Source organism: Vombatus ursinus, unplaced genomic scaffold (genome assembly GCF_900497805.2).
Source record: "Vombatus ursinus unplaced genomic scaffold, bare-nosed wombat genome assembly UNPS02011369.1, whole genome shotgun sequence".
Lineage (NCBI taxonomy): Eukaryota > Metazoa > Chordata > Mammalia > Diprotodontia > Vombatidae > Vombatus > Vombatus ursinus.
Window position 1 is genome coordinate 4416413 of NW_020951147.1, and position 11247 is coordinate 4427659.

Below are 11247 nucleotides of genomic sequence, written 5' to 3' on the forward strand. Positions count from 1 at the left end.
CCCCCCCCCCCCCCCCCCCCCCCCCCCCTCCCCCCTCCTCCCCCTCCAATGCCCCCCCCCGGCTCCGCAGGTCCCTCTGCTCCCACACCAACCTCCATGCTGTAGACGGTGTGTTTGTTGTCAAACACCAGGCTCTCCTGTAGCAGCTGGTGGTCACCCTCGAGCCGGTCCACGTTGCTCTTATAGTTGATAATATTTTGTTCTTGCTGTCTCAGCCCTGCCATCTGTTCCTCTAGGGAGCCAGCCAGCCCCACCGCCAGTCGTCCAACTTCCTGCAGGGGCCAAAGACAGGGTCACCCCGGTCAGAGCTGGACCTCGGGTGGGGCAACTAGAGCTGCCCACTTCGGGGGCGGGCACTTCTTCCCATGCAATGCTTCTACCGTCATGCTCCTCCCTGGTGCCCTCTCTCTGCCTTCACCTGCTGCCATGGGCTCGTCAATGTCATCGGATCACAGATTGGACTCTGGGTTGTTTCGCCTGACTGGGTCTCTACACCCCCATGTCACAGCTCCAGGCCTGGACTCCTACACCAAACCTTTTGTGGAGTGCCAGGAATCAGGGGAGGGGCTTGCTTGCCTGGGAGGGATCATGAATCTTTCCCCCATCACAGGAGAGCTTTCCCAAGATCCTGCTCCTTTTCCCAAGAGCTCCTGCTCTCTTTCCAGGTCCTGAGGGCTCTCCTGGGGGTCTCTGTTTTCTACCACCTGAGGTCTTTCCCTGCATAGGACTTTGGGTCCTGAGGTCTGAGATTTCTCCTCCAATTGAATTTTACCCAGCCACCAAAATTCCCCCTTACATCCCTGCTGCATCCCCAGACCCAGATCCCTTCCCATAGGGGAGGAAGCCCACCCTTGCATGGCACAAGATTATAGCACAGATATCTAGGGGCATTCTCTAGGGTGGACCCTGCCCTCATCCCCACATGCCCATCGGCCCCAGATCTTCTCACCTCTACTTTTCCCTGGATCCAAGGGCCTATGGCATTGGCCTGAGCCGCGAATTGTCTGCGGAGCCGTTCGTTGGCCTGCTGGCGGGCCAGCTCCTCCTGTAGGGTCTGATCACGGCTGGGCACCAGCTTCCGCACCTGTGCAATCAGGAGGCTGGGATTAGGTGGGTTGGGGGACGGGGAGGAGGTCATGGGAGTGGGCTGGTCACACTGGGTGTGGGCAGGCCCTGGTGGGAATGTGGGTATGGGGGGAAGGGGATGCCTTTCCCAGGCTCCCCAGCTGCTAATGCCTTCCCCTTGTCAGGCTCCCTTCATACACTCTGCCTGGAGCTTGGACGTGTCTACATGTATACCAGCTGTCTCCACCATTATAACATAGGTTCTCTGCGGGCAGGACTATGGGTCTGGGGTTTTGTTGCATTTGCCTTTGTGCACTTAGGAGCATGCCTGGCACATGATAAGCACTTTATCAATGCTTGTTGACTGATGGCAGAAGCCTTGGGGGTAGGGAAGGCATATTCTCTGGCCTTCGAGGACCAGTACCCAATGTGATGGCTCTGCTCACCTTCAACAGGCCATAAACCTTTGGGCTGCAATCACTCCCTGTCAATCAATTAACCAGTCCACAAACACTTATTAATCACCTACTGTGTGCTATTGGGGCTAGAAACACCCAAGCAGTCCCTGCCCTCAAGAGGCTACACCGGAGCTGCAAGGGGGTAAGTGAGATGGGTACAGACGTCCTGGCTCTGACTCTCACTAGCTGGGTGACCCTGGGCAAGCCACAGGCCCCCCGAGCCTCAGTCTGCCCATCTGTTAAATGAGGATAGACTTGTAAGCCCTATCTCAAAGGTTGGTTTGTGAGGGAAAGTGCTCTGTGAAGTACTAAGTATAGTGTAGCGTAAAAGATCAGAAGGCCCCAGTTAAACTTTAAAAGAGTGACAGAGTCAGGTGACAGGCAGAAGGATTTGGGGAAAAGGGCAGGGGGAGAGTGACCCCCAAAGCCAGAAAGCTGGCCAGTGGGGGCCTGAACAGGAGGGCGATTCAAGCTCAGGACACGCCCAATGGCGACCAAGGACTTACCATATCCCACTTGCTGGTGATGTCCTGAGGCGTGAGGCTAATATAGGGGTTGGAGATGATCGGGCGTAGCCCGTAGGTCTGACAGATCTTCTGAATCTCCCCCTGAATGCCCAGGATGGCTCCCCGCTCCCGGTCAGCCTCAGGCAGAGTGGCCTTGAACTGGTCGTGAGCTGTGATGAGGCTCTGCCACATATCAGGAAAGGGAGAATCTTAGAAGCAAACATCTCTGCCCCCAGCCTTTCTTGATACCCAGCAGTCCAAAGGGGGAAGTGGGTCACCTAATGAGGGGGTGGGACTAGATGCCCTCTGAGGCCCTAGGCTTGATGCTTCGGGGGACAACAGGGGGAATCCTGAGGGTGAGAAGTCTGGGCTGGCTAGGAGGGATGGCAGGTTGGCATGCAGGGCGTTTGCTTTATGAGAGGCAGCACCTGGAGCACCTCCTTCCTGGCCATGAACAACCTCTCGGTCTCTCTACTTTTTTGGTCTTAACCCCATTCAGTCCTGGGGCACTCAGACCTGGGGAAGCCCATGCCCTAAGAGGAAGTCTGCACAGCATGGGTATTGCGCCCCCCCCCCCCCAACATAAGAGATGTGGGAAGAGATGCTTAGCAACAGGCTGAGGACCAGCAGGGCCATGGGAACTCTAACACACACAATATATCACCTCAGGCAGCTGCCAGGGACCAGTTTCTTATACTGTATTGCATTAGCAGAGGAGAGGGGAAGCCATCGGCTGGCTGAGCTGTCAATCAGTCTCAGGGAAGCCAAATGATTGGACAGTAACCAAGTAAAGTTACTGATTGAAAGCTCAGCCAGCCAATGACATTGGTGGAAAGAGGAAGAGGGCAGGGTCTTCTCCCTTGGCATTTTTAAACTATTTCTGGGCTCTATTAGGGAAAAACTTCTGCTCTCTCTGAGTGACCCACCTGGGTCTCCTCGGTCGAATGCACCAGCCACACATCCTGCAAGTCCTCCACTGCCCCATCCAGCCAGTTGTTGAAAGGGGCCGCCCGTCGGGCAAACTCCAGCTGCAGCTGGTCTATGGTTTCCAGGAGCTTCTCCATCCTCTGAGGATGAGGGGGCAGAGGGGAGGTTGACCAGAAGGTTTGGTGTGCCCCCGCTCTCTCCTCCCTCGGCTGCCCATGCCAGCCCCTCCGTCACCTCCAAAGCATCCCTCCTTTTCTGGGTCAGAGTCCCCAGTGAGTCCCACTGGTCACAGATGGCCTGGCAGCGGCTGTTCACGGAGGCGGCATCATGGTAATCCAGTTCACTGAAAGGGGCAAGGTATCGGCTGATTCTCCAGGCCCAGGGTGGCCCAGCTCGGGCCCTGAGCCCCTCCCCACCTCCCTGAAGGATTTCCGGGCTGATGGGGAGGCACTGGTCTTGGAGTCTGCACACCCAGGCTTACTTTGTCTTACCCTGGGCACAGTTATGGCAACCCATCTCCCATCAGCAATAGCACAGGGCTCCCTCTGGGACACAGGCACTGAGAATAAGAGCCCTGGGTTGGAACTCTGACTCTGCCACTTATGTACAATGAGCAGTCTGGACCAGACGGCTCTGAGGAGCCTTCCAGTTCAGGGTCCCAGGGGCCTGGTTATCCTTCTGCTAGGAGCCTTTCATATCTTCCCTCTGCTAATTAACTCCGATTTATCCTCTTACAGCTTGTGCGTCTGGAGTTTGCATGTTGTCTCCCTCACTAAACCATGAGCTTCCCGAGGGCGGGAGCTGTTTTTGCCTTTCTTTGTATCCCCAGTGCTTAGCGCCATGCCTGGCACACAGTAGGTGCTTAAGTGCTACCTGACTTCTATGTTCACGGGCAAGAGCAGTGCCTGGCACATAGTGGGCACTTTAAAAATGGTTGTTGCCTTGGTCAGTTCACCTCTAAGGCCTTCAGTTTACTCATTTGCAAAATGCAGATGATGACAATAAAAATAGCAGACACTTAGGGAGTGGTGGCGAACAGGCATTGTGGGCAGTGAGCCAGCCTCAGAATCAAGAAGACCTGGGCTCAAGCTCAGCCTCTGCCACATCCTGATGCATGACACTTGACAAGTCTCTCACCGCTCCATGCCCCAGACCATGAGCAGGTGGTGATCTGCACTAGTGGAGGGACTTTCCTCAATGGGAGTTCAATGAACCCATGAAATCCCAGGGCTGGGTCCCCAGCAGGCCAAGGCAGAGCTGGGGCTGGAACCCCTGCCTTCAACTTCAATTGGACTTTATCGGGCGTCAGATCCTGCACCAGGCTTTGAGGATCAAAACTGAAAGGGGCCCTGCCCTCAAGGAGATTCCATTCTCCTGGAAAGCTACAGGTGGCAGAGCTGGATCCGATTTCGAGTTCTACACGAAGCATTTTTCACTACCTTCACGATGTGTGAGGGTCTGAGAGGGACTCAGTGGGTGGGTCACTGCAACCCCTCCCCCCACAAAGCCAGCCTCAAATCCATGGGTTACTAGTGCGGGGAATGGAGGGTGGGGAGGGGGTGCCAGAGAAGCTCCCCAAGCTGAGGCTGGAGGCAGGAGTCATGGGAGAATGAGATGACGACCAGAATCGTGGGAGTCCAGGCAGGGAGGGAGAGGACAGGGTGTTCTGTACTTGAGCTCCTGGGCTATGGCAGCAATCTGCTCCACTCGGTCCTGGTGGGCAGCCAGGTCACTCTCAAAGGCCTCATGCCGCCTCAGCAGGGCCCGCACCTCCTGCAGGGAGGCTGACTCATAATCCCGCTGGCTCAGCATGTCTTCCTTTCCTGGGGGAGGAAGAAGCAGGTGGCCCTAGGACCTCCCAGTCACCCAGGGAGCCACCCAACTCAGAAAGGTCAGAGGTCATGGGGAGAAACACCAGAGTCCAATGCTACCGTTTTACAGAGGGACAAGCTCAGCATGGGGCAGGCCGCGCAGGGGGGCCCAACCCACCTCCTGAAGCCTGCCCTGGGGCTCCCCCCTTCCCGCTATGCAATCTGGACAACTCTACTTCATCATGCAAGTGTTTTTTTCTTTTTTCTTTTTTCGTTTTTTGTTTTTGTTTTTTTTAATTTTCTTTTTTCTTTTTCTTTTTTTTTTAATTTTTAGACAATTGGGGTTAAGTGACTTACCCAGGGTCACACAGCTAGTAAGTGTCAAGTGTCTGAGGCTGAATTTGAACTCAGGTCCTCCTGACTCCAAGGCCAGAGCTCTAACCACCACACCACCTAGCTGCCCCTATACGAGTTATTTTTATCAGAATCATCAGCTGATATGGAAACACTGCCAGAATCACAGATGTGCACAGCTACAAGGACCTCAGTGGTCGACCCACATCCAGAAATACCCACAAACTCTATTTCCAACGAGAAGCCATGCTGCCTCTGCCTGAATACGTCCAGTGATGGAGAGCTCACCCCTTCCACTTTGGGATGGCTCTAATTGTTAGGAAGTTTTTCCTGCTGTCAATACTAATTCATCTCTTTGAAATTTACCCCCAGCTCCTGGGTCTGCCCTGTGGGCCAAAGAGAAGATGCCCAATCCCTCTTCACATGAAAGCGCTTCAGATGCTTGACGTCGGCCATCATGTCCACCCCATGTCACCCCAGACTCTTCTCTCCTCTGAGCTAAGCACTCCCAGTTCCTCCAGCTGAGCCCTGTGCAACGCAGACTCCAGGCCAGCAGATCTGTGTCCTTCCTGAACTGTGCTGCCCAGGCCTAACCCCTCCTTAGATCACCCACTGACGGAGGCTTTGAGCATGCCCTCTGATCCCTGATTCCTGAGGAATCCTGGTGCTGGACTGGAGTCAGAGACCGGCAACAACCCCCTTCTTCAGTAACAACTTAGATGAAGTCGCAGATGGACAGGGCCATGGGGCACTGGAAAGAGAGCTGGGCTTGGAGGGACCGGGAATCCTCCCCACCTTTGACACTTATTAGCTGTGTGGCTATTGGAAAGTCTCTGAGCCTCAATTTCCCCATCTGTAAAATGGGGGCAATAACACCTGCAGTCTCTGCCTCACAGGGTTGTTGTGAGGCTCGAAGGCTATGACTCATGTAAAGTCTTCGCAAACCTTAAAACGTTAAAAAAAAAAAAAGCTACGCCAGACAAATCACTGCCCCATGACATTCTCCTCGGGCCTCTAGGACGACGGTCCTGCGGTTCTGTGCACTGGCGTGGCGCAGGTGCCCTGCGTCCGCGCCCGCTGGGCCCTCACCCCGCGTCCAGGTCTCGTGCAGCGAAGCTTTCTGTCGGAACTTTTCTGCCAGATGTTGCAGGCGCTGAAGCCTCCGGATCTCGGCCAGCAGCCAGTCCTCGTAGCCCTTCTCGGCCTGTTCCAGGCCCCGCCAGGCATTGGCGATGTCCTGCGGAGGAAGAGAGGGGCTGGCCTGCAGACCCGGCCACCCGGCCCTTCCGGGAGCCCCCCACCCAGCAGGGCCTGGGCCTTGGAGCTCACCGAGACCAGCTTGCCCTCCGAGGGCATGAAGGCAGGCCGGTGGCTGAGCCGAAGCTTGGTCTGCAGAGTGTTGAAGTTAATCTCCAGCTGGCACTTCTCCTGCACGCGGGGCGGCTTGTGTAGACGCCGGTACTCACGGAAGTCCTCTAGCTTGCGCTGCATGGCGCTCATGCTGGGCTCGCTCGTCCGGTTCTCCAGCCAGGGCACGGTGCGCCGGATCCATTCTAGCAGCTGGGGAAGGACGGGGAGACAAGGGAAAGGGTCAGGCTTACCCCCAGGCTTCTCCCTCCCCAGCGACTGGGAGCTTCTGCTGAGAGCAGACTCCCTCTTGTTCTAGCCCTGCGTGTCCGTCCAATCTAGAACCTTCTGACTTCACAGGTTGGGCCACATCAGCCCCTGCTCAGAACCCTCAGAGGCTCCCTTTGCTTCGGGGATAAAATGCGCAGTCCCCCACAACTGGCTCCAACCTGGCTTTCCAGACTTTACCCCACTGGCCCTCGTGTTCTCTTTGCTCCGGCCAAACCAGCCCTTTCCCCGTTCAATGGCCACAACCCTGAGGCCACACCCTACCCGGGTGCGTTTAAACACGCGCCATACCCTGAGCCTAGAATGGGCTTCCACCCACCCTGTTGACATCCTGCTCTTTCTTCCTGGCCCACCCGGGTGCCATCTCTTCCATGAAGCCTTCCTGGGTTCTCCAGACCAGAAACAATCTCTCCCTTGCTAAACTTTTCATTTCTCCTGTACATTTAACACATTCTGGTTCATGCTAACTGATTGTGTCCCATTCCTTTCCCCTTAGACTGAAAGCCCCTTGAGGGCAAGACTGTTGTCTGATTTCACCTACCTTTCCTCAGCACCAAGCATGGGTCTCCAAGGGGGATGGGGGGTGGGGATGGTGTGGGAGACCCCAGGGTGAGAGGTGGATGGCAGGTTAAATCTAGAGGGGTCAGGAAGAAGGCTGAAGCAGCCAGTGGCTTGGCCAAGAAGGAAGGGGATGTCTAGAGAGCGTGCCAGAAGCTACAGAGCACAAAAAGCAAGGAAGCCGCTGGAACCCTGGAGACGCCTACCTCGCTGGCCAGCTTCTCATATTCTTCCATCAGCTTTTCGTTCTCCTGGTTCACCGCCAGCACCTTACAGATCCTGTTGGCAGCCGTCTCAGCCTGTGGCAAGAGGGCCGGGGGTCAAGATTCCCTAAGCCTGTTTCCTGGATGGGTGTTCTCTTTCCCATCACAGGGTCAATGCTCCTCCGCCACGTGGAGCTAGCCTGGGTTTCCCCCCAGAAAGTCACCAGATCCTGGATCTGCCCCAGGAAGGGACACTTCTAAGACCATCGATCGAGGCCAGGCCACAAAGGATCCCAGAGAGGGAGGGGAAGGCACCTGACCAATGGACTTCTGTGAAACACTCAGCTGAGTCCCTTTGACTAAGGTCTAAGACATCTTGTTTAATGTTGAGTCTTCTAATTGTCCTTGTAGCCTAACTCCCTACCAGGCCGCCACAAGTTCCCCAAGGGCATAGTGCTCTGCATACAGCAGGTGCTTAATAAATGTTTGCTGAATGAAGGAGTGAGGGAATAGAGGAGGGATGGGAGCTCATTCTCCAGAACCTGAGTCCTGGCACTGTAGGGTCCCCTTGGAATTTGAAGCAGGGCACGTTAGCCTCACTTCACACAGTTCAGGAGAAACACAGGGGGACCAGTGTCCTTGAGAGGGGACCAGGCTGGAAGAAGTCAGGATGGGGGAGGATGGAGCTTGACCTCCCTACACAGGCTCTGTCCCTAATCTGGAGATGTCCTGGGGACAGCTGTGGCGTCCATGCTGATCCTCCCCAGGAACAGAACCCATGGCTGAGCATGGCGGATAGTCAGGAGCTGGGAGCAGGGAAAGTTTGGGGCCAGACCAGCCTCCCCACTTCCCCTTTTATAGACTCAGAATTCTGGAGCTCGAAGGGACCTTAGACCCCCATTTTGTCCAGCTCCCTCACTTCACATGGGCAAAGGCAGGCCGAGAGGGAGGAAGTGACTTGCCCAGTCACTCAGTGAGTTAGACCTAGGATTTGAACCTAGGTCGCCAGACTGGAAGTTCAGGGTTCTTTCCATCCCACTGTCCCACCAGGCTAGAGACGTCTTTGTATCGTCAGCGTCCAGCATGGGGTCACAACTGCTTCCAGCCTGGTCCCCTCTCAAGGACACTGGGCCCCTTCACACTGCACTGTGTGAAGTGAGGCTAACATGCCCTGCTTCAAATCCCAAGGGGCGCCTAAGGTGCCAGGAGCCATTATTCCAGTGCTTAATGAATGCGTGATTAGCATAAATATTCCAAACTCTTGCCTCACAACACCCTTGTGAGGTGGGCACTCTCCATTTGACAGATCAGGAAACCGAGGCCCAGAAAATAGTGGCTTTCCCAGCATCCCAGAACTTGAACCCAAGGCCTTGGACACAACACCTGTTCTGTGCCCACCTGCACTGATCTGTCCTTGTCCCAGGAGGCCTTGTACCCCGGCCTCACCTCAGAACTCCAGTTCTCCTCACCCCCAACTCTATTCCCCTGCCTTCTCCTCCCTCCCCCACCTCAGCCCCTGGTCCCTTCACCTGCTCAGCTCCAGCAAAGGCATGATAGAAGCAGGATACATATGTCATGACGGCCTTCTCATCTGGCTTGGGGGTGTTCACGATATCTGAGTGAGCAGGAAAGGGGGAGGTGCTTCAAAATGCTGTTTCCATCTCGTCCCTCCTCCCTTTCTGTTTCTCTCTGTCTCTCAATCTCTCCCTTCTCTGTCTCTGTCTCACCCTCCTTCTCTCTCTCTCTCACCCTCTCTCTCTCTCTCTCTGAATCTTTGTCTCTCTCTCCCTCTCTCAATCTCATTCTCTGTCTCACCCTCCTTCTCTTTCCCTCATTCTCTGTCTCTCAATCTCTCTTCTCTGTCTCTCTCCCCTCTCTCTTTGTCTCTGTCTTTTCCTCCTCTCTCTCTGTCTCTGTCTGTCTGTCTGTCTGTCTCTCTCTCCCTCTCTTTGCCTCTTTTTCTCTTTCTCCCTCACTCTCTTTCCCTCTCTCTGTCACTCAACACCATGCCTTCCCACCTAGGCAGTCATTAGTGTATAGCACAAAGACCTTTAGGTCTGAAGTCAAAGAACCTGGATTCCAACTTTGCCTCTGCTAATGACCCCCATGTGACCCTTGGTAAATAGCAGCCCCCAGGCCTCAGTTTCCTCTTCTGTAAAAATAGCAGGATGAGGCCAGATGGGCTCTGAGGTGCGTCTTGGCTCTGGCATGATGGCCTCTGGCATCTCGGGGTGACCAGCACCACCCAGCAGCGGGCTTTCTGACATTCGCTTTCTCTGCACCCAGAAACCAGGCTCCCACTTCTTCCTGGCAGCCTTTCCTGGCCCCAGAGCGTCCTTCGTGGAACAGGCTGACAACTGACGCTGAGGGTGACACTCATGTGCTGTCTGTAGCACGGGCCTGGAGCTGCCTGGAGGTGGCTTCTCATTTATCACGAGGTTTCAAAAGCATTAAATTTTGAGCTGGAGAGTCTCAGGGAGAGCCTACAGGCTCACGTCCTCACTTTACAGAAAAGGAAACTGAGGGCCGGTGACTCAGCAGACAAGTATAGGGGGCTAGAAAAGGCCAGAACAAACCATCTCCATCATGTTTCCCCTTCATCATAGGGAATGGTGGGGAAAGGGTTGAATTTGGAGTCAGAGGACCTGGGTTCAAATCCTGGGTCTAGCCTTTACTAACTGTGTGACCTTGGACAAGTCACTTAAATTTTCTAGGCCTCAGTTTCCTTAACTGTAAAACAAGGGGTTGGTCTTCACAATCCCTCCCGTCTCTGACCATCCTGTGACAGTGAAGACAGCACCATGATTCTTGGTGTTATTTTAGGTGTTTTTCTGTTCCAAAAATCCTCATAAACTCTTAGTTTCATTTGAATAAAAAACAAGCTACTAAAATAAAAGGGAGAGAAGGCCCCAGAAGGCCCTGAGAAGCGGGTGAGGGGAGATGCCTTGCCTGGGGTCACTAAGTGGAACAGAGTCCGGCCCTGGGAGGGGCCTCAGGGGCCATCTTGCTTAACCGCCCTTCATTTTATAGAAGAGGAAACTGAGGCCCAGGGAGCCGAAGCAGCTTTCCCAAAGTCACACTGGTGTTTGGAATGATTTGAACCCAGGTCCTCAGGCTCTTTCCACTGTATCTTATCCCTTATCACTGTGCACTGGCTGTTGTGTCAGGCCCCCTCCATGAGACCCCATGCTCTGGGACGGCTGAGCTGGTCCTCTTCATCTCACTGCCCACCCAGCAAAGGAAGGGTGAACCCTTCACATTTGTTGATCGACTGATTGACTCCCGGCCCCGGGATCCCTCTCACCTTCTGCATCCAACATTTTGGGGATGTCCAGATATTTCTCGGCCACCTCAAAGGCGGTGTTCAGGTTGCCGATGGGGTCATCCTGGGAGGAGAGCGATTGTCAAAGCCAGGTCAGAGGTCAAGCTCAAGGGAGGGGGCAGTGGGCCAAGGTCAGTGAAATACATCAGGGGGCAATGGAGAAGCCCAGATGTGTAGACGGTGGGTCCAGCAGGAGCCAGATGCTGGCTGGGTCAGGGCCCCACCTTGCGCAATTTGGCGTAGTCGATGAGGTCAGGGCGGTGCCTGTGGATGAGAGCGCAGAGGGCCAGGCCGTCCTTCCAGCTGGGGGAGAGAGAAAGTGAGGCTGGAGCCCACCCCCTCATTAAAGCCCAGGCCCATGAGTGCCACCGAGCCGAGGGGCCATCAAGCTCTGAGCAGCGTCAGCCC

General features: G+C 55.0%; 1 protein-coding gene across 1 annotated transcript in view; it reads right to left on the minus strand.

Annotated features, from left to right (window-relative positions):
- Window positions 1–11247, minus strand: part of ACTN3 (actinin alpha 3) — a 21707-nt gene that overhangs the window by 3253 nt on the left and 7207 nt on the right. Inside the window, exons 3-14 of the mRNA XM_027856119.1 lie at window positions 11064–11142; window positions 10822–10903; window positions 9047–9132; window positions 7521–7613; window positions 6451–6681; window positions 6211–6358; window positions 4629–4779; window positions 3191–3299; window positions 2956–3096; window positions 2030–2212; window positions 950–1084; window positions 93–272 (exon numbers count right to left, since the gene is read on the minus strand). Of these exons, the coding sequence (XP_027711920.1) occupies window positions 93–272; window positions 950–1084; window positions 2030–2212; window positions 2956–3096; window positions 3191–3299; window positions 4629–4779; window positions 6211–6358; window positions 6451–6681; window positions 7521–7613; window positions 9047–9132; window positions 10822–10903; window positions 11064–11142 (1618 nt within the window). The remainder of the gene's footprint in view (window positions 1–92; window positions 273–949; window positions 1085–2029; window positions 2213–2955; window positions 3097–3190; window positions 3300–4628; window positions 4780–6210; window positions 6359–6450; window positions 6682–7520; window positions 7614–9046; window positions 9133–10821; window positions 10904–11063; window positions 11143–11247) is intronic.